At 38.2% G+C, this 23,478-nt stretch overlaps 2 protein-coding genes across 7 annotated transcripts in view; one reads left to right on the top strand and one right to left on the bottom strand.

Annotated features, from left to right (window-relative positions):
• RAB22A (RAB22A, member RAS oncogene family) overlaps positions 1-5,267 on the bottom strand; it is a 40,476-nt gene extending 35,209 nt beyond the window's left edge. For all 4 annotated transcript variants that reach the window (XR_014491874.1, XR_014491875.1, XM_083357450.1 and 1 more), the window contains exons 1-2: positions 4,974-5,267; positions 51-130 (exon numbers count right to left, since the gene is read on the bottom strand). Coding sequence is in view for 2 of the 4 variants with exons in the window: in XM_083357450.1 (XP_083213576.1) it covers positions 51-130; positions 4,974-5,009 (116 nt within the window). In the remaining 2 variants the exon portion in view is untranslated. The remainder of the gene's footprint in view (positions 1-50; positions 131-4,973) is intronic.
• Positions 5,268-5,402: 135 nt separating this feature from the next.
• Positions 5,403-23,478, top strand: part of LOC310637134 (serine/threonine-protein phosphatase 4 regulatory subunit 1-like) — a 39,080-nt gene continuing 21,004 nt past the window's right edge. Inside the window, exons 1-8 of one of the 3 annotated variants that reach the window (XM_083357421.1) lie at positions 5,403-5,654; positions 14,035-14,167; positions 16,262-16,368; positions 18,515-18,657; positions 19,941-20,087; positions 20,663-20,770; positions 21,419-21,484; positions 23,074-23,232. In XM_083357421.1, coding sequence (XP_083213547.1) covers positions 5,648-5,654; positions 14,035-14,167; positions 16,262-16,368; positions 18,515-18,657; positions 19,941-20,087; positions 20,663-20,770; positions 21,419-21,484; positions 23,074-23,232 — 870 coding nt within the window. In that variant the 5' untranslated portion in view covers positions 5,403-5,647. Of the gene's footprint in view, positions 5,655-6,017; positions 6,062-14,034; positions 14,168-16,261; positions 16,369-18,514; positions 18,658-19,940; positions 20,088-20,662; positions 20,771-21,418; positions 21,485-23,073; positions 23,233-23,478 lie in introns of those variants that run through there. The other 2 variants (XM_083357423.1, XM_083357422.1) reach the window with 2 other exon arrangements.

Raw genomic sequence — 23,478 nt, forward strand, 5'->3', positions numbered from 1 at the left:
CCTCCTTGGGGCCCCAGCCCAGTAGGCAGAGGCTGGTTTTAGATACTTACCCAATTGTTGGATTGATGTTTGGATCGAAGCTGTCTTCTACAAAGCGCCATACAATGCTTGATTTGCCCACACCTGTGTCCTTAAAGAGAAATGAAACAGGTAATTTTAAGCTTCGATCTTCCTATCTGTATTTCTAAGAGCTCTAGTTTCAGCATTTTCCACCCAACTTCTATGAATTTGGATAAATCAATTTCTTTTTACAAAAAATATCTTAATCTAAACATTATCCAGTGAATATCATTTGAAACAATTAAAGAGATAAAGAGGGGTTCTTAAAATGTCAACTAGCAACTTAATATCTGAACCAGAAACATTACAGGTGGTCCTCAACTTACAACAATTTGTTTAGTGACCGTTCAGTTACAACAGCACTGAAAAAAGTGACTGACCATTTTTCATACTTACAACTGTTGCAGCATTCCCATGGTCACGTGATCAAAATTCAGATGCTTGGCAACTGACTCATAGTTATGACGGCTGTAGTGCTCCAGGATCAAGATATTTTTTGGAAAAAGAAATTAGCTTTTGCGACCTTCTGACAAGCAAGGTCAATGGGGAAGCCAGATTCATTTAACAAACATGCTATTAACAACTGCAGTGATTCATTTAACAACAACAGTGGCAAGAAAGGTTGTAAAATGGGGGAAAATTCACTTAAGAAATGTCTCACTTAGTAGCAGAAATTTTGAGTTCAATTGTGGGTATAAGTTGAGGACTACCTGCACCTTATTTGAATCTACTATGATCAACAATCTAAGGCAGGGATCTTCAAACTTGGCCCTTTTATGACTTGTGGACTTCAACTCCCAGAATTCCTAAGCCAGGAATGCTGGCTGAGGAATTCTGGGAGTTGAAGTCTACAAGTCATAAAAGGGCCAAGTTTGAAGACCCTTGACCTAAGGTAACATAGGGTAATAATTTATTATAAAATTTATAATAATAAATGATAGAGCAAAGCTACTATACTATACAAAAATTTTGAACTTTCTGAGTAAATATGCATTAAATTGTCATATTATTTTGTTCAGTGCCATTGTAACTTCGAATAGTCACTAAGCGAATTGTTGTAAGTCGAGGACTACCTGTACTTCATCACTTTTCTTTTTTTGGGGGGGGAGGAGGTCATCAAGTTTTTGACACCTTGCTAGGCGACTGGTGGTACTTGGATGTTGCCATATCCTAAAAGGAGTACAATGGGTGAAAAGGTTGAAAAGCCCTGACCTAGCAAGGTGTCAAAAACTTGATGACTGACAATAAAATAAATAAATAAATAGATGAAGTATAGGTAGTCCTTGACTTACAACAATTCGCTTAGTGACTGTTCTAAGTTACAATGGCACTGAAAAAATGTTCTCCAAGCCACAGCCGAGCAAGACACCTGCCTGCCCGCCCGGTGGCGCTCTTCTACCTGTCCGAGGTTTTCATTGTTCTGAGCATTTCTGTTGAGGATTGGCAGCGGGGGTGGGGGGTGTTTGGTTTTTATCCCCCCCCTCTGCTGGGTGGTTACAGCAGGTTTTGGTCACTTCACATGACCCTGGGACAGTGACCGTCATAAATATGAATCAGTTGCCAAGTATCTGAATGTAAATCAGAAGACCCTGGAGATGCTGCAACATTCCAGCTGATCGGCGCTTCTTCTGGGCTCAGCAGAAGCGCCAGGATCAGCGCTGAGCTTCAGCTGGAGCTGATCCTGGCGCTTCCGCTGAGCCCTGACAACCCTGCAGCTCCAGCCATCTCTCACTCAGGCTTGTGCGGTGCTGCGACCGGTTCAGCTCATTCCCCTCCCCCGCTACCACTTTTCTAGGATGGTTGTGTACCACCTGGCAGGTGCCAATGTACCACAGGTGGTACCCCTACCACTGGTTGAAAAGCCCTGTTTTAGATAACACAGTACTTCTATGTTTTCCCAAATAAACATTTGCCATGTAAACATAGTAACATAATATACTTTACTAGAGACTAATTTCAATAACTATACAAATAAATGATCCACCCTAAAAATATGCACACTAAACAACTGGGATAGGAAAGAAGGTGTTTTAGGTATTTCAAGGGTGTTAGTAAAGGGTGTTGTTATTCATTCAACCTCTCCCTATTTAATGAAAGGCTACATATACATTCGTAAACCTGAGGAGGAAAAACATTAAGCAGGTATGAGTTAAGTATTTGAGAAAGTATAGTGATGTTTCTATAATTACTTATTTTGTGTACAAATATAAGCTAAACTGGACAAAAAGCTTATGTTTTTTTCACAACTGAATATCCAATGCTTATGTTGCATCTATGACTTTATTTATTTAGAGAATTTATATCATACAAAAAATAAAACCTCAATAGACAAAGAGTAAAAACAATAACCCCACATCCCCATCATTAACACTAATATCATGACTTTGGAAGAAATGGCTTGAGCATCTGGTCAAAATTCATGCCAAAGTTAAATATTTTTTTTAAAAAAAGTTTAAGATGTAGTAGTTAAGGTGATAGGCTAGAAACCAGGAGACTATGAGTTGCAGTTTTCCCTTAGACACAAAAACTGGTTGGGTGACTCTTTCAATCCAATCCATATCACATGACTGCTGTTATGGGTAAATAGGAGGTGCCTTGATTTATATATATAAAAGGCAGGACAAAATAATGATAACAACAATACATGGATATATTACAACAGACATGTCAAACACAAGGCCCGGGGGCCAGTGAAGTGGTTTCATGTGGCCCACGAAGCCATCCTGGAAACAGTGAGGGAACGGCCCCCACTGCCTTGGCCCTGGCCCAGAGACCCTCCTGCCAGAGACCCTCAGATTTGTCCCACTCCTGCTCAGGCCCCCATAGGCACCCTTGATGCGAATGATGTACAGCTGGCCATGCCCACTCAGTAATATACGCACTCTGGCCACGCCCACCCAGGCCATACCCACCTGGCCCCCTGAGAGCAACCGCAATGCTGATGTGGCCCTCAATGAAATTGAGTTTGACACCCCTGTATTACAACATCCTAGGTTCTTGGAAAGAACCTGATGAGTATGAAGGCCAACACTAACTAAAGAACTGGCAATCGTGACTTCACATTTTTGTAAAGAGATTATAACAGTTTTAGCTGAAGATCCTGGGATTCAGTAAGGCTGGTACAGCTAGTCCTCAACTCACAACCATAATTCAGTTCAAAATTTATGTTGCGAAAGAAGGCAGCTAAGTGAGTTGCACCTCCTTTTACAACTTTTTGCCACAGTTGTTAAGTAAATCACTGCATCTGTTAAGTGAATCATACCGCCATTAAGTGAATCTGGCTTCCCCCACTGGCTTTTCTTGCCAGAAGCCAGTTAGGAAGGTTACAAATGGTGATCATATGACCCTGGGACAGTGCAACTGTCATAAATACATGCTAGTTACCAAGTGCCTGGATTATGACCATGGGGATGCTACAATGGTTGGGTGAAAACTAATCATAAATAATTTTTTTCAGTGCTGTTGTCATTAAACAAATGGTTGTTTAGGATTACCTGTATTTCTAAAGAAAAAGGAAAGGTATGTTTGTTTCAATGTTCTTAAAATATGCACATTCATCCTCATTTAATGCATAATACATGAAATATTCTGCCTTATTCTATACAGGTAGTCGACTTATGATCACAACTGAGCCCAATTTATGTTGCTAAGTGAAACATTTGAGTTTTGTCCCATTTTATGACCTTTCTTGCCACAGTTGTTAAGTGAGTCAACTGCAGCTATTAATTTAGTAACAAGGTTGTTAAATGAATCTGGTTTCCCCATTGACTTTGCTTTTCAGGATCACACGACCCTGGGACACAGCAACAATCAGAAATATGAACCAGCTGCCAAGCATCTGAATTTTGATCACATGACTACAGGGATGCTGCAATGTTGTGTGAAAAATGGTCATAAGTCCTTTTTTTCAGTACGTTGCAACTTTGAACAGTCACTAAATGAACTGTTGTAAGTCAAGGAGTATCTGTACCAATCACAGGGCACAGTGAATGTTGACTAACTCCTTTATATGCAGAACAATTCTGTTAAACAGAGAATATTGCTTTTCAGGAAAATTGTATATTTTTCTCCTATAAACCTCTCTCAGAATTTGGCTTTAATTCAAATTACATTATTTAAGTATTAACTTTTTACAATGAAGTCCTGTGATTATCTCCTCAGAAGTAAGATTCATTCAATTAAATGTTCCTGTAGTCTTAACCATCACCCCGTGTATTTTTTTTAGATAAAGGATTTTGTTGCATACTCTTTAAATGAATTTTTAAAACTTCTCTCAAAATCTGTCAACCAGTTTTCACATATGTTTTAAGCAGTTTTTTTAACAGAAATATTGCAAATAATTATTGTGGAATAGTGTTGGGGAACAAATTACGAAATACCTTTTTCCTTTCCAAGAAAGAACAAAACCTCTAAAAAAGTCGCAGCCTTGAGTAGGTATTTGAAAAGAACTCCTACAGAAGGAGCTCAGGCTGGACTCTCAATAATTGCATTACGAGGAGCTGTTTGAAGTTAAAAAAGAAAAGATGAGAAAAATAAATAAAAGGAGCGTCACAACCCAAATCCATATTGGTAATTTCAGAAGCCAAAGGGCTGTGGGACGATAATCCTAAAAAGACTGACTGGGATATACGCCTTTTTGAAACCTGCCGAGAATTGGGGTGAAGCTGTTAAGGCACTTCTCTGGGGAAGGGGTGGTGGGGGGAAAGCAGACGACCTCCAATTCTAAGGTATGATTCCCCACCACTAACGAAGCGATTACCGGAGAAAACCACAGCCGAGCTCCATGGAGAGCAAACACCCTTCCTTCTTCCGAGGAAGGCGCCGCCGAAAATCCAAAACGAACTTTCAAAGCAGCTTTAACAAAAAGAGAAAAGGGAAGACCACGCTTGTTTTCTCCCGCCCTTTCCACTCACCCCAAGGAGGCAAACTTTCAGCTCCCGCAAAGCCATCGCTCGAGAACGAGGAGGGGTCGCCGCCGCCGCCGCTTTTAGGAACCGCGGGCGCCGTCCGGCCACACCATCACCCTTCGCGGGACTCACATGGAAAAGCCGCCCCGCAGCTGCCCAGCGGAGTCCCCGGAGAAAGGCGTCCGAAAAGGAGAGGCCTCGCAGGGCGGGCCCAAAGACCCAGCCTGCGCCCTGCCTGGGCTCCGGTCTACAGGTGAAGGCGCCTCTTCCTTCTCCTCAGAACCCGCAGGCCGTGCGCCATCTTGGACAGCCCCGCGACGAGCGTCACGTGACGGCGCTCCGCCTCCTTTCCCAGTGACCTAATCCGGGAGGGAGGAAAGAAAGAAAGAAGGAAGGAAGGAACGCCCATCTTGGCGCGCGGGGCATCCTCTCTCGCTCTCTCGCGCGGCGCGCAGTCCTGGCCGCCACGCCGTTCGATTGCTCTGCCTCAGGGACGGCAAGCCGGGCCAAGGAGGAGAGGCGGGGAAGAGGTTCGGTCTGTGGAAACCGCCCTCGACGTTTGATTTCGGGCGAGCGGCGGAGGCAGGGCGCTGCCCCAGGCGACCGGGATAGCCGGCAGCTCCTCCTTTCGGCCGTCCTCTCCGGGCCCCAGTCTCCTCCCCACCCATGCGCCTTTCAAAATGGCTGGTAAGCGGTGGGGCTGGGTGGGTGGGGTTCTTCGCGGGCTGTTTTGTGGCCACCTGCTTACCCGTCTCTCTCTCTCTCTCTCACACTCTCTCTCTCTCTCCCCTGCTCTCCTCCGCCAGCTTTAAATGTCTTCTGCTGCTTGGGGTCGGAGGCTGTTTGAAGATGGCGGTGCCTTGGCGGACGTCTAGGGGCTTGTTTCATGTGCTGCTGTTCAGGCTTTCGTTTGTGCTTTTTATGCCTCCCCCCCCTCCCCCAAATTCCCTCTCCCCCCCCCCGGTCTTGTGGAGCAACAACAGTAATACAACCCCGCCCCCCTCGCGTGTCTTCTCTCTCTTTCTTACTTTTGTTTTCATCATTTGTAGGGATCCCTTTGTATTTTGTGGATTTGCAGGATGACTTAGATGATTGTGAGTAACTTGTTTTAAATTTTTCTTAAAACACACACACAGACACACACACACACACACAGGAAAATGACAGTGAAATCGTGGTGGTGGCTTTCCCAGAGGAGCTCTGACTTTGCTTGTTAAAATCCCTCCCAGAGAGGTCGAAGAGGATTACAGTCTAAAGCAGGGGTCTTCAAACTTGGCCCTTTTATGACTTGTGGACTTCAACTCCCAGAATTCCTCAGCCAGCAAAGCTGGCTGAGGAATTCTGGGAGTTGAAGTCCACAAGTCATAAAAGGGCCAAGTTTGAAGACCCCTGGTCTAAAGATTAGGAAGTCGCTACTTCCTCTCTTCAGTTTAGGAGACCTGCTATTTGTAGAAGAAGCTATGTGTTAAAAGTGTAGCTTTGAATGATACTGGAGGCTTTTTGATTTGTGTAGGTTGACTACTCCAGTTTGAAATCCAGAACTGTCAATGTCATTGGCTTAATTGAGCAACCTAGCTTTTTGAAGGTGGGCCTCAAGTGAGCAGATAGGTACATGGAGTTATAGTTCCTATGAATCTTAGTCTGCTGGAAATGTTGGGGATAGTAATCACATATCTGAAAAGCCATCTTAATCTTTTGCAATAAAGATTCTGATATGTTTTAATTTACGATACAGTATAGTTTCCAGTTTCCTTTAAATAAACAACAAAAAGCTGTGTAAATCCCTATAGTATTAGCTTTAAAGCGGAGAGGTGAAAGAAAGGGTTGGGGTCATCCTATAAATACTTAAAAGGAAAAAGTAACCATTTATTTGGGATACTCATGCTGCAAAACAGAATCTACCTCTATTTTTACATACTTGTTTCTGTTTTGCTTTCTGTGACTGGCAAAAACAGTGGTTGCAGCATCAATTAAGTTTAAAGAAAAACTTGCAGGAAGTAATTGTACATTGAGGTTGCTGTCCTTAAAATGCAGCCTTGTTAGATCAGTACTGAGTTTGCTTTTGTTGATTTTTATAATACTAACACTTGATTTTTGTGAATATATAGCATTGTAATGTAAATTAAAGAAATTTTAAAATAACCTTTATTGTCATTTTTTTCTATAAGCACACTGGCACACATTAAAATCTGATGCCCGCTCTCAAAAGAGTGAATGAATACACACAAACACACACGCATACACACACATATATGTATATATATTAATTACAGATCATTTTAGAATACATAGCAGAAAAAGTCTTGAAAGTTAAAGTCTTGAGAGTTAAATTTTACATTCTAAATCAAAATCTGTCAAGTTTTTATATTGTAAGCATAACTTAGACTTTATGTTCAGATCATATTTGTCTAATACACATCATCTTAACAATATTCCTTTCTATATGAGAAAATGTGTACATTAGACATCCTTTAAGACAAGTTCTCAAAGGATGTGTTTCATCTCTAGGTCATGAGACAGGAAATGGTGGGGTCACTAGTGAGTGCTGTCTTTGTGATCCTTTTCAGAGCAAACTTACTGTATTAGCTTAATGCAAAGGAATGGGACAGTTCCAGGTTCTGTACTGTGTTCGCCTTCCAAGGCAGAGTCATATCTAGAGGTGTGAGATTTCTATGCAGAGCTCTGGCCATCAGATCTGATTCTCATTTTGAAGATGGCATGGGGAAGTGAAACAAGGTTCACTTATCTCATTGTGGGTGTGCTTGAAGACAAGGCACCCAAAGCAAACCCTAGCTTCCCAATATTTTGCAAACTGAAGCAGTTTAAAGCAATTAGAACACTGTGCACATATACAACACACACAATTGCATGCATATGTACATGTAAGTTTACATGTAAACAGAGTGAGAAAGGTATCCCCAAGTATTTAATTTAACTCTTTTATAATTTAATTTTATAATTACTCTCAGCATTCTAATGTTTCCAGTGTTAGCTACAGTAATGTTATAAAAAATTTAGCTGCTTTGTATTACTTGCTCCATAGTTCAGTTATGTGTATGTTAACTTAAATCCCATTAATTAATTGGGTTTACTTTGAAATAGTTATTATTTTATAGTTTGATCTCATAATTGCTCTCTCAACCTTCTATTAATGTTTCTAATGTTAGCTGCAGTAATAAGTTATCAAAAATTCAGCTGCTTTGTATTTATTACTTGCTCCATATTTCAGTTCTCCATATATTAACTTAAGTTCTTGGTTTGTGCTTTAAGTCATGTTCTCTTACCCTCTCTGTATCTTCTATCAAAAAATTATCAATTTTCTTTCACTTGAAAGGACCTTATTTTAAAACAATTCTGTGGCAATGCTATGCAGTACTTTACATCTGAAGGCAAAAAGGTGCTTTAAAACAGAAGTCCCCAATCTTTTGGGCACCAGGGACTGATGCCATGGAGAAAAGTTTTTCCACAGACAAGAGGGGGTGTGGTTTTGAATACTGCCTGCATCCCAAGGATGGAGCTTTGTTTGTTTGTGTGGCCCGCTTGTTGGCATGCTGCGGACCGGTGCCAGTCCATGGACTGGGGGTTGGGAACCCCTGCTTTAAAACACATAATATAAACAATGCTTGTTCACAACTCCTTAAAGCATCTGTGTGCTCTTAGAAAAAGTTGCATTTAGTTTAAAGAGTTGGAACGTCTTGTCTTGAACTACGAAGAGCTGGGTAGAACCTTTCCGTGATTCTTCCTGTTCCATTTGTAACAGCATGTTTGCAACAAAAAACCTGTTCATTTTTGCTGATTTAATGAGAATCTTGTGACTTGAAGATTCTTGGATTCTGTTCATTTTGATAGTAACAAATAGGCTGTAATTATAGGATTTAGCTAACCTAAACTCAAAATCCATGGTTTTGTTCTCTATTTATAATCATACTCTGCCACATGACTAAATAGCTGTATTTAGTTGAGACCCCAAGGCTATCACAGATCATAATTGTCAGTTGGAGTTGAACTGTTCAACTTGCATACTCATCTTTCTCTTTAGATTTTAAGAAAGGTGTATTCATTGTTTCATAGAAAAAAGTCTGTAGATAGGAATATACATTTAAATTTCCAGTTTAGATATAGATAGATATTAGTGTAGCAGACTATACTGGTGGTCCTTGCTCATCAGTGATAATTGGGACTGGCAACTCTATCACTAGGTGACACAATCTTAAGGTGTGATGTCACATGACTGCATGAACTTAAGATAACAGTACCAGTTGATACTGTTAGGTGAATCTCAAGTGGTTACAGTGTTTTATGGCCATGTATCACCATTTGCAACCTCCTGTTGGCTTCCCCATTGATTTTACTTGTCAGTGGAGAGGTACTTATGTGTGGCTTTTGCTGGGACTGCCAGGACCTCCCCCACCTCCCTGAGGCACCTTATGCTCCTTACCATGCAACCTGTCCACAGGTTTAAAATCCTGCTTGGATTTCAGCTCCCTCTGAATCCAAGGAGGTACAGAACTGATTGTCTGGCAAGCAGCTCTTTCACCCAACCCCCAGACTGAGAGGGAATTCTCTTCACAAATATCAGCATTTGCAGCCTTCCTGCTGGCTTCCCCATTGACTGGGGAAGCTGGCAGAGAATATCAAAATGGTGATTGCATCATCATGTTGTGCTTGTCAAACACATCATAAATGCAAATAAGTTGCTAAGCACCCGGATTGTGATCATCTGACTATGAACTTGTGTGCAGTCTTTGTGATGGACAGAAGTAAAACACCCTTTTTGAGTCAATAATTTGAAGCATCATTAAGTGTAAGTCATGGTTGTAAGTCAAGGACTACCTGTATAGTAACTTCTGGTGTCACTGGGAGTGTGGATTTCTCCTTGGTATTACCTTGTTTGTTTATTGTTTTCTATTTGATTGTTTGGTGTTAATCTCTGCTTATTTGGGTGTTGACTATTGGAGAGAATGTGTTCTGATGTCCCCTGCCCTTTTTGGATTTGACATAGTCTAGAAGGTTCACAGTTTCCGAGCTGAAAGTGTGATTGAATATGTCCATGTGTTGTGAAATTAAGGAGTTTTCATGATGTCTTCTGACTGCTAGCTGGTGTTCATTTATATGTGCTGTGCTAGACTTCTGCCTGTTTTCCCTATGTAGTAGCTGTTACAGTCTTTACACTGTATGTTTAAATGATTCATATTTTTCTTTTTGAGCTACTGGGCTTTTTGCTTTATTTATTATGATTTAGCATATGATGAGAACATGACTTGATTTCTGCTATGGCGATGCCATGTTTCTGTAATTCTTGGTCATTTTTGAGATGCTTTTGTTGTATGGCAGTGTTATCCTTTTCATTGTGTGTGTTGTACTGTAGTGGGTTGAGGGGTCAGGCACTTTTTGATATAGTTGTGTATTATATAGATGTTATATAGACTGCTTTCTTTTTCTGGTGTTCCTGCAGTGTGTTTGTGCTCTTTTGAATAATATTCTTGCACAACTATTCTTGTGGGAGGTCAGGTTGTTACTTTAGTGATGGACCAATTGGTTAATGATGGCTGTTTTTTGTAGAACTGTGTTTCTAATTTGCTGTTGTTTCCTCTAGTGATGAGGACATCCTAAAAAGGGTAGTGGGTATGAATTTTATTCCTTTAAAGATGTTGTTGGTTGCTTCATGAGTCTTTCCTTGTTCCTTTTTTATTATTATGACAAAGGTGTCATTTGCATACCAGATTCATAATTTTGGTTGTATGTGTGGAAGTGGTGTAGTTTCTAGACAGTGCATTATAGTTTCTGCTGTGAGTCTTGAGAGTGATGATCCCATGGGAGTTTCTCTGATTTGTTGGCATATCTGTCCATAGAACTGAAAGTAGGTGATAAGGCAGAAGTTGACAAGATCCATAATTCTGGATACAGGTAGTCCCTGACTTTTTATAATCACAATTGAGCCCAAAATTTCTGTTGCTACGTGAGACTTATTAAGTGAATTTGCCCCATTTTAAAACCTTGCCACAGTTGTTAAATTAGTAACCCAGTTGTTAAGTAAATATAGCTTACCCATTGACTTTGCTTGTCAGAAGGTTGCAAAAGGTGACTACGTGACCCAAGGACATTGCAACTGTCATAAATAAGAATCACTTGTCAAGCATTTGAATTTGGTCACATGACCATGGGGATGCTGTAATGGTCATAAGTGTGAAAAACAGTCACTTTTTTCAAGTGCTCTTGTATCTTCAAACAGTTACAGAACGAACTGTTGTAAGTTGAGGACTACCTGTATTTAGTTTCTGTTCATTTGAATTTTACAAGTTGTATACCACTGAGTTATAATTTTTTGTACCTAATGGAAAGTTACTGGCTTTTAAGATTAAAAAAATCAAGCAATCAATGCTCTGTTTCCTATTTGCAGTACGTATGGGAAAAAACATACAGATTCTAAATTAATCAGTCAACAAAGGTTTTTAAATTCCGTACCAAATAGTATGGTTTCAACCTCTTTATTAACTGATAAGATTGTTTTTATGGAAATATGATATCATAGCTATTGGAGGATCTGGCGGATGATGGTAATCATTAGATTTATACGCTACTGGACTCCAATTACCATCTCTCCTTTAACTGTTTCTCTGCACTTACATTTTTGGAAGTTGGATGGTTGACATTTTTGGAAGTTGGATGGTTGTCAATAATCTGGGTTAAGTCCGTAGTTGCCATGGTAGTCATGAGCTCCTGAAATGCCTTTGACCTCAAGCCCAGGCCCATAGTCCTGGTCAACTCCCCCCCCCCAACCTCACACAGCACGGAGGAGCTCCAGTAGGCAAGCCAATGTATAGCAGGGAGGTTCATGTGATAGCATTTGTTCCCACGAGCCTAACTATACAAGCAGGATCTCCTATGGCAGTGCCTGTAAGAATCACTAAGGACTCTTGAAAGACAATGGCCACTCCACCTCCAGTCCCCTGCCTAGGGTCACTGCTGATGCCATACTTGTAATCAATTGGTCACATTTCTAAGAAGGGATTACTGCCAATTTGCACCTAACCAAGTCTTTGTAATATACGACAACTTGGCGCTCCCCCCCACTACTAAATCATGGATGAGGAAAGCCTTATTACGGGCTGACTGGAATTCAATAGCAGCAGCCAAGGAATCTGACCACTGAAGATCAAATGATCAGGCCTTGGGAACAAGCATAGGAGAACATGAAATTAGTCCAGCACGCTGAGTCCATTTTCCCTAAGATTGGTCTACTCCTTGTGTCCCACCATATCTCTCTGTGTCCATTATCCGTCCTGATATTAAACTTGCTCCTTTCACACCCTTGTCAGCCCCCTCCTGACCTCTCTCATTCCACCCTCAGGTCAAACGTTTCATTTTATTACCTGGTAATAACCAACAAAAGTGTGGACTATCAGATCAGATCTTCGAGATGCTTCTGCCCAGTGCTCAGTCTCAAATTGCAGATCTTTCCCTCACCGCTCATAAATGTATCAGATCTCCTTCCCCACCCAACACGCTCCCACTGTGATAGCTAGAGCTCTTGAGTTATACCCACAACCCCAAGGAAAATCATGACCTCCCTGGTCTCCAAATGGGGTGGGGGGGGGGGGAAGAAAGGAAGATATCTGCACTCCAGCCACCACCAGTTTCTTCATACCAACAACTGAGCAACTCTCTCTCTTTACAGTTCACAACTTCTGTTTTTTTTGTTGTTTTTTTGTCAGACACTTTTGTCAGAACTAAACTCTGGAGCTGCTGAAAGGTGACACACAGAGCACATACTCCAGTGTCTTTGACTCTCACTGCAGCTTGCAAGAAACAAATGGCCACTCTAAACTTGGCAGGTTTTGTGACAATCACAGAACACAAACCAGGCCTCTTGCTGATGCACTAACCCAGGGGTAGGCAACCTTGGCTCTTTTATGACTCGTGGACTCCAACTCCCAGAATTCCTGAGCCAGCCGGCTCAGGAATTCTGGGAGTTGGAGTCCACGAGTTATAAAAGAGCCAAGGTTGCCTACCCCTGCACTAACCTATTTCTGTTGCATGCAGACCTGTCACCTACAGTGTTCAAAATATTGAAGGCAGGTATCCTCCGCCACTGCTCAGATAGAAGCAGATCTGGCCAGACATGACATAGTGGTATCTATCATGCACCATCCCAGCCTGCACCATGCCTCTTGCACATCTGACCTCGACCCACACGGGTGCCTCTCACACACCCTCCTGCATCCTCTTCAGCCTCCGTTATATATTAGGAACACTGGAATGGTAAATCTATAACTGCCCTGTAATAGTGGATTACTGATTATAATGTGGATGGTCAATATCTGAATTGGTTTCTTTTTTCCCCAATTAAGGGGAAGGAAGTAGACTTTCAAGTGATCTACTCAAATTTGGAGTTGTTTTGTTCAGATAACTTTCCAGAGTTTTTTTTGATAGATGTAAATCTTGTATTATGAATGTTCCTGTAATGTAATTTTTATGTAATGTCGTATATAAATTATTCACAGTTTAATTTGTCATTTTTAAAAAAAAAATGTTACTGTACTTATCCAAAACTTTGTCTGGGAGTCTTAAGATTTTGAATCTTGTATTGTGCCACTTTCAGTATTATACTGAGTTTCCTTGCATATAGTTGCATCTGGATTTCAGTCCTGGAATTACCTGATTTATCTTTTTATGATCACTTTTGGCAAAATATATGTTTTGGTCGCAATTATTGTTTTAGTTCAGCTTTACGGCAATAGTTGTGTAGCCAATTAATCTTGTGACAGCCATTGTGAACTGTCTTTGTTTTCCAAAACGTATGTTTTTGAAACAGGAAGTATATTTAAATAAGTTACTTAAAGCCACCCTTTTGCAACCAACTGCTGCTCTTGCATATCAGCTGACAAATTTAACTTCCCTTTCTATTGAGGCATGGCTTTGTGCTATGGAAGTGAGCATACACTTATAGAAGCAAAATAAATGAAATGCAGTCACAAGCACATATGGATATTAAATTGGTGTTGGGTTCCCCCCCCCCCCCGTTTTCTCTCATAATAATATGTCATTTTTCTTTCTTCTTTTTAAGTTGGGTTTGAAGACTATGGACCAGATTGTGAGAGCATGAGGATAACTGCTTTCCTGGACATTCCAGGGCAGGATAACTTAACTCCACTTGGACGTTTAGAAAAATATGCTTTTAGTGATAATATATTTAACAGGTAATATAGAAATAATTATTACTATTTTGTTGCATTTCTTTAAATTTTCATGAAACTAAGATAGTCAATTACTGTAACGCTGTTTGGATATTTTGAATAACTTTTTGTTTAGATCCTTTTGGCTATGTTTTCTAGAGCTGATGAAAGTTGGCCCAAATATTTAAAGGATAGAATAGAATAGAATAGAGCTGGAAGGGACCTTGGAGGTCTTCTAGTCCAGCCCCCTGCTCGAGCAGGATCATATTATGTATGCATTGTTTTGAATAAAGTATTAAAGAAAGTTTTAATATTAAAAATGGAATCTAAAGAAGAGAATTGTATACAGTTATACCTTGTTTAATTACCAAAATTGGCATTTGCAACTGTTGCTAAGTGGAAAATTACATGACCACAATAGGTTTACGTTCTCACTTTCTCTTCAGTTGTTAAAAAAAGGGACTGAAACTGCAATTGTTAAGCAAAATATGATAGAGACATGATTTTACTTCTGCCTTCTCTATTAACTCAATAGTAGTAACTGTGAGAGGGATCTCGGAGTCCTAGTGGACAATCACTTAAATATGTGCCAGCAGTGTGCTGCAGCTGCCAAAAAAGCCAACACAGTGCTAGGCTGCATTAACAGAGGGATAGAATCAAGATCATGTGAAGTACTAATACCACTTTACAATGCCTTGGTAAGGCCACACCTGGAATACTGCATCCAGTTTTGGTCACCACGATGTAAAAAGATGTCGAGACTCTAGAAAGAGTACAGAGAAGAGCAACAAAGATGATTGGGGGACTGGAGGCTAAAACACATAGGGAACGGTTGCTGGAATTGGGTATGTGTAGTTTAATGAAGAGAAGGGTGAGGGGTGACATGATAGCAGTGTTCCAATATCTCAGGGGCTACCACAAAGAAGAGGGAGTCAAGCTATTCTCCAAAGCACCTGAAAGCAGGACAAGAAGCAACGGATGGAAACTAGTCAAGGAAAGAAGCAACCTAGAACTAAGGAGAAACTTCCTGAAAGTTAGAACAATTAACCAGTGGAACAACCTGCCTCCAGAGGTGGTGAATGCTCCAACACTGGAAGTTTTTAAGAAGAGACTAGACAGCCATTTGCCTGAAATGGTATAGGGTTTCCTGCCTGAGCAGGGGGTTGGACTAGATGACCTCCAAGATCCCTTACAACAACAACTTCTTCTTCTTCTTCTTCTTCTTCTTCTTCTTCTTCTTCTTCTTCTTCTTCTTCTTCTTCTTCTTCTTCTTGTTGTTGTTGTTGTTGTTGTTGTTATTATTATTATTATTATTATTATTATTATTATTATTATTATTATTATTATTATTATTATTACCCTGCTTCCCGCAAGCCAGTTGCACAGTGCACAAATGGCACTTGTGTCATTGTGGGACACTGTAATAGTCACAAAAGCAAGATTGGTCACAGGTTTTTTTCAACATTATAACTTCAATGCTTGCTGAATGAGAAAGTTGGTAAATAAGGACTACTTGTATGACAGATGAATATCCATGGGACATCTTTTCTCCGTAATAAATACCGTAGCAGTACTAGAACAAAATGGGAAAATTGCTTTGACTTCATGGTAGTATTGCTATGATAAGTAATGATATCATTGCAAAATTCTGTTTGTAACATAGCCATTTAATTGCTTTAATTATTGATCTTTTTTGTTTAGATCTTATATGTGCATGTTCAGTGATGTATATGTACATATCAGTGTGTGCTGAAATGAACGAATTTTACTTTCATTTGCATGCTGAAAGCAGAAAAATACTCTAAAAGCTGGAATTCATCAGTTACTTAACTTTTAGATGCTATCCCGACCTATCTCTTAGTTTAGAATTCCTTTAAGATTTTTTAAAAGGGGTTTTTGATTCCCAATCAGTATTGCTTTGTATGTTATCTTCTGCCAGCTATTCTCTGAGTAATTTGGAAAAGAGGATGAGTCCTACAGGAGAGTCCCCATTGAACATAAATAAAACATACCTGCAGTTGAATTATACTATACTGTTCTTAGTTTGTTCACGAAGCTATAATAATGAATTAATATTTCAAAACAATAACTAGATGTGTATATTTGTTACTCGTGCAGACAAATAATTACCAGAGGTCTACTTGATGTCTTTCGAGATTTCAATCAGAATGAGGAAGATTTCTTGACAGTTATGTCAATAGTCGTCCGGCTATCTGAAGATACAGGTGATTCTTCTGATCTTTATACTCTCATTAATTACAAATGTATTTTCTGTATTACTCTATTTTGAGTGTAAACTTGTACATACTAAATCTAGTTTATGACTAATCACTGGCAGATTTTTCAGATTTTGAGAAGCAATCTTTCTCATTCTTGCCTTTATAATAATTGGCATCATATGCAGAAATTTATGAATTAAGTATTTTACCTGATTCACGATGACAACAATTAGTATCTCTAAAAGATCCTGTAAATTCCCAATGATAATTTGTATAATTCATTTCCATTTTGTAGGCTGCAACGGCATTATGCCAAAATAAAGTTTTAAACTCCTGAGATTTTCAGATGTAAGTTTTTTGATTTTTGCTCGAAATCTCAAGAGATTTTATTGTTCTTGGTTTTTATCTCCAAAGATTTTAGACAAGAAAAAGGGGGCTTTCTTGACACACTAAAAACAAACACATTTGGAACTATGTAGGTGTCCCTTGATTTTTCTTCTATATCCTCTCATACCAGGGTATCAGTAGCTAATGTGTTGAAAACATCTAGCTGTCAAAATTGGGTAGCATTAAAATAAATAACACAATATTGGGTCCATAAGGTTTCTGCTTATAGCTTCTCAAGCAACTGAATTATGAAAATGCTGGTCTTTTAAAAATATGTAAGTTATCTCTAAAATTGGTTCTTATCTCTGAGGGATTGGGAAATGGACTTTTTTTAAAAAAATAAACAGCAAAAGGATGCTTAAAATGGATCGAGAATCCAGATGAAATTGAAATAAGATTTTGGAATTAATTATAAGAAATCCTTTCTGTGGAAAATACTTTTCCACATTGAACTAGAAGGAACTACAAATTGCAAGACACTCACATTTGACTTACAAATATAGAATGAAGCAAAATATTTTAACATTGGACATACTGAAGGATGTTTTGGAACAAAGGACACAAAAGGTAATTTTAAGAGTGTCTTATCTCTGGGTTAAAATTTGTTATAGAAAAGGAACAAATTTTACCTGACAAATTGAGACTGATCTGAAAGTGGATTTGAAAGTTATAAGTTATAAGATTAACATGGGAGAAGGTGTTACATTGGACATTCAAAACAAATTGGCTGATGTCTTAATAATTAAAAGGGATATACAAATAGCAAACCAAGACCTGGATAATTTTATTGGGTTTACAAGAGAGTCTTGTTAAAGCTTTGAAGAATTTTGTGAAATGGGAAAAAGAGAAAATGAAAAAAAATCATTATTTGTAGGGTATAAAATCAAGATTGTTAAAAGTAAAAGGAGAGAATATAAAGTTGATTTGTTTAATCAAGGTTAAAATAGAGATGTTGTTATTTCCAATAATCTTTAATGGACTTTTGTTGACATTAGGACTGAATTGATGAGGCTTTAAGGATTTGTTTATAGGTAAGAGATTGGACATGGGAAGTAGAGACTGAGAAAGTGATAAATTACTAAAATTGTTTATGCTTGTGGTAAAGGAGGAAGTGATTTCTTCATATATTTTCTTTACTACATTATTTTGTTTCTATTTTTCATCAGTTTATAATGCAGTATAAATCACATTTAAAGTATTTTCAGTTCTGCTGTTCAGATAGGATATATTTCTGGAGAAAGCATAAGAAAAATCAAGCACATAGAGGATTGGACAGGAATAACTCCTTTCTGAAGAAAGGTTATGGTGTTTGGAGCTGTTTAGCTTTAAAAGAAGAGGTATAATCATGCATGATGTAAAAATATTGATAGATACAATTCCTTTTTTTTCTTCAAAGAAATAGCATTGGATCAGCCATTGAAACTAATGAAAATTCTGAACAATAGAAGACTTTTTACACTTTCTCTACTTTTTACATTATATTACTAGTTAAACTATAGAAATTGCAGCTAGCAGATACTGTGATGTCCATCAGTTTATTAAATAGTATTAAAAGATGACTAGAAAAAATCATGGAATACTGTTTTTAATAGTTTGATGGCTGTATACTACCTTTTTTATTGGAGGCATCCCGCTTAATGTCAGTGCCAGGGAGAAACAGTGAATGAAAGTTACTATTTGTGGGCTTCCTAGATCCACCTTCTCAGCCGCTAATGAGAGTATCTTTTAAAGTACTTTTTAAATTTTTTACAATTTTAATTTCTAGAACCTACTGTACGGACAGAATTAATGGAACAGATACCACCCATTGCCATTTTTCTACAGGAGAGTAGGCCTAACTTCCCTGCAGCATTTTCCGAATACCTTATGCCTATAGTGGTGAGATACCTCACAGATCCAAATAATCAGGTATCGTTTTTTGAATGGGATGTATTGTTCACTCAGTTGTGGTAATTATTTCTTGTAATATTCAGTTAGATACCTTGATTTAGCTTGATATGCAGTGTGATTTCCATATCTTCCTATGACATAACTATCGAGAGACATTTAGAGACATTTCTTTCTATTCTTGATTAACCATTCCTTATAATATCTAAATCTGTATGAACTGTGTTTAATCCTAATTATGTTTTATTGGAAGGAACCAACAGCTTCCAAGATAAGATTAAAAACATAAATCCGGTTCATACTTAAACAATATGAAACCATAAGTGTGGCATTAGTAATTTATTTCCAAAAAGCCATCCAGAACAGTTCCATTTTTAAACAATTGATGGAAGGCCAGTCTAATTTTGGGACATATCCCCCCTCGTTTTATGAAATGGGGACTGCAATAGAGAATCATTGCTTGTGATCTCTGTACTCTTACCTCTCCTCTGTGGGGGACCATTGAAAAACATTGGTAGAAGGTCTACACTTAAAGAATTGGATGGACAAGGTCTAGAGCAGGGGTGTCAAACTGCTGGCCCGCGGGCCGGACATGGTCATGAGGAAACTGCGCTTACCTCATTGCCGGCAATGGGGGGAAAGTTTCAGTACATCATGTGACATTGTGAGTTTGACATGTCTGGTCTAGAGGAAGTAAAGCTATAAGTACCAAAGTGTCAAACCACATATGTCTTTATGGTTAAAACGAACACTTAAATTGTGTTCTGAGAATTTTCAGCTTAATATAACCAAATTAGTACGTGCTGCCTGCCCTTCTCTCAAAAATCCAGGATAGGGATAAAACGTGTGCCCATAAAACCACAATGCAATGCCATAATCTTGTGATAAAACAATAAAACATAAGTGTTCTGTAAGAAAATTCATGTATGTTGGTCACAAAATATTATTCCCTAATATATAAGAGCCTTGGTGGAGCAGTGGGCTAATGCCTCCTTAAGTAACACCAGCTGCCTGCAATTAGCGCAGGTTCGAGTCCCACCAGGCTCAAGGTTGACTCAGCCTTCCATCTTTCCGAGGTAGGTAAAATGAGGACCCAGATTGTTGGGGGCAATAAGCTGACTTTGTAATAATGCCGCTTGGGGTGTGTGTGAAAGCCCTAACAAGCAGGCATATACATAGAATGAAGGCTACTGCTAAGCTTGTAAGCCGCCCTGAGTCTTCGGAGAAGGGCGGGATATAAATGGAATAAAAATAAATAAATAAATAAATAAAAATATTATTATTTCTCCTTTGCACGTTGTTAGGTTAGAAAAGCAAGCCAGGATTCACTGCTAATATTACTGGATCAGCAACTTATTGCTCAACATGATATTGAAAATAAGGTGTGTCCAATTCTATTAGAGCTTTCTGCTCCAGAAAGTGATGATGAATACAAAGTGGAGGCAGTCAATGTACGTAGCACATTTATTGTAATATGTTTTTTTCTGAATTGATAGCAAGGAGATTTATCTAGCATTTTAATATTTATATAATTATGTAAAACAATGTTATTAATTAAATTTCACCTTTGTTTTTGGCATATTATTCAGCAGTTTTCCAAATATTGATCTTTCTTTATATCATTTGAACAGGAATGTGTTCAATTTATTTTGTGTCTTACCCTCTCAGCAGCGATCTTATTCAAAATTTCATTCAAGCAAATGAATAATTTTGTACATCTTTAAAAATTGGATTTTAGAATGGTATCTGTTCTTAAAGCTTGAGATGAAAAGCTAGTATGAGATCAACTAAATATAGCCACTATTTGTTTAAATAAATTGCATTTATATATTGTTCAATTTCAAAACTAACTGATTCCATGATGGTATGTCTTAATATCGGTGTACCTGATAATTTTTATTCTTGAACTGTAGTACTGTTCCCAAGCAAGTTACATCTTTTTATATATATTTTAAACGGAATTGCTAAAAATCTAAAGAAAATGATAAAATGAAGGGGGGAAAAAAAGGATTTTTTTTCTCAATAGATAATCTGCAAAATGGCATCTATGGTGAACAAATCTACTCTTGAACGCTTGCTGCTTCTTCGATTCTGTGAGCTTTGCAGTGATGGAAAACTCTTTCAAGTCCGGAAGGTTAACATTTGTTGATTTTATACTAATTTAGTCATCTGCATTGGAACATACCTAATAAAATTTTGGAATTAAATTAACTTAACCTGTAAGTACTATTGAACCCCCTCCCCTCTCTCCCATTTTTTAAACTTTTTATATAAATGACAAAACAAGTATATCTTGTTTTACATTTTGAACTGCCACTCTCATTCAAGTGGTTGTTTTGAAGTATAATTGACAACTGACACCCATCTAAAATCAACCAAAGCCAATACAAATCAATTGATGCACACTTGAAGGCCATTTAAGCCCTTATTGTTATAAATATTCGAATGGGGCTAACTGAGATTACATGCATACATGCATGCATACAAGAACTGTCTGATAAAAACACAGAATGTGATTATATCCAAATAAATGTCACGCACGCGTTGACTTTATGATACAAACCCCATCAATCTGTGTTCCCATTTTGACCTGTGAAGCAAGTAACATAAAACAGCATTTCCATCATGACACAGTTTCCCACCCACAACCCACCCCTGTGCATGTTTGTGGTGTATTTATGAAGGTCTATAATTAAGTTAGTCTGTATGTATAAAGAAACAGAAAATTGAGTAACATTATGTTATCAACAAACAAGCATTATGTTTGTTTCTTTTGCTTTAGGTCTGTGCAGCCAGTTTTGGTGATATATGCAGCGCAGTTGGGCAAGAAGCCACCGAAAAGAATTTGGTATGTTAAAATCTGAGAGTCAAGTTGGACATCTTGGAATTTCATGCTGTTTGCAGCCCATGTCATATAAGAATACCAAATTAATGTGTTCTGTGTGCATACAAAGCAGATTCTTCCTCTGAAATGCTTGGATTAATGGAAAAACTTTATTGGAGACGACTCCTTCCAATAATTGCTGGACCTTAATACATGACAGTATTGTACAATTCAAACATACTAGAACTTCTTTGATCTGGCTGAACAAATATTTATTTTCTCCACTATTAAGTGATATACATTGCTTCCAAAAATGTCTTCATTTTAAAATGTTGTTCTTGAGTTTCAGCCATGGCTGAATCTTTTTGGGTTGGCAAACAAAATTATTGTCAAAAAAAAAGAAGTTTCATTTTGTTGACCCCAACTTTCATTCCTAAATTCAGAAAAGAAAAATGTGACTCCTTTAATTCGGTTTTTCTTAAATTGCTGCAGCTTGCAAAACACTGATTGATTGTATGTTGGCCACTCTGGTTCACTAAGAAAGCTTATTTTTTCCCTTCCATCATGGTGCTTATAAATTCCACACACGCCCCTCTTCTTGTTCACATTCTTGCAATTCCCTTGTGTCCATGATTATTATTATTTTAAAAGGTAAATGTGGTTTAAAAAACTCTCTAAAACAAATTGCAGGCTTGCTCTATTGCCTGACTAATCCATGACTATTGACAAAGGAATGAATCCCTTGGAGTATCTTCTGCGTATGATTAAGCAGAGCTGGGTTAAAGGAAACAATTTAAGTGACTTTCATCCTGGAATAGTATATTGTATTGAGAATTCGAACATGTCTGTGAGAATATTTTGTTGGAAGAACAACATGCTTGTAGAAAGGAGAAACAAATTCAATAATGTTTTCTTTTGATAGAATGTTAGGTGTACTTTTTATCTCCCTCACGTCCTTATTTTGGGTTCTCATATCACATTACAGGCCATAATCAGATTATAAGGCCACAACTACACATGGATAACTGGAGATGAGGAAAAAATTATGATTTTAAAGAATTTGTGGTGTCTGTAATAAGATAATATTAAATTTATGGGTTTGCCCCATATACTTTTTTCTGTCTCTCACCTCTCAGAAATTCATCAGATATCAGATTTTTTTTCTTCAGGCTAAAACTGCAGTATGTTTGATCTTTAGTTGGGTGTGATGATGAGCTACTATTGATAACTTTACATTGTTGATCCTTCAGTGTTCATATTCCTCTCCTAACCTTTGCTGACATGAATATTTTTAAAGTCTTGCTGTCAGCTTCTCATCAGAGACTCAAATTAGAATGACATTCTCAAGAAAGTGAGCTTTCCATTATATACTTAGAAGTATGAATTGCATTAATATAGTGTCATTAGCTAAGTAAGACGGAGTTGATCTTGCATGTTTTCAATCATTTGTGATTAAATCATTCGATAAAGCATTTACTCTTTGCTACAAACCACTAGATGAATGTTTGTTTTGCCTACTAATCTGATAAGTATTTGTAAGTAAACATTTTCCAAACAGACCAGATAATGTATACAAGCAAATCAGTTGTTCTGCTGTGTCTTTATTTTGGCAGATTCCAAAGTTTTTTGAGCTGTGCTCTGATAACATTTGGGGTATGCGGAAAGCTTGTGCTGAATGTTTTATGGCTGTCTCCTGTACTGTTTCTCCTGAGGTTCGGAGGACCAAACTGTCTCCCCTCTTCATCGGTCTCATCAGTGATCCTTGTAGATGGGTAAATAGAGTCTGGATTTGTTCATCTTAAATGGCAGTGATTCCATAAAAGCAGAGAATCTATGATAAAAGCAAATGAATATTTTGAAAAAATGCCATGCATGATCATGGTTTGATTTAATAGCAAAATTGTTAGCTTCCATCAGCATCCCCTATATCTCTAAAATAAATTCAAAAGTAAGTTTCCGCATATTAAAACTCAAAGGAAATACTGTTTGTGCAAATACATATTTTGTGTTCGGTTTTG

Source organism: Vipera ursinii, assembly GCF_947247035.1.
Source record: "Vipera ursinii genome assembly, chromosome: 3".
NCBI classification, from domain to species: Eukaryota; Metazoa; Chordata; class Lepidosauria; order Squamata; family Viperidae; genus Vipera; species Vipera ursinii.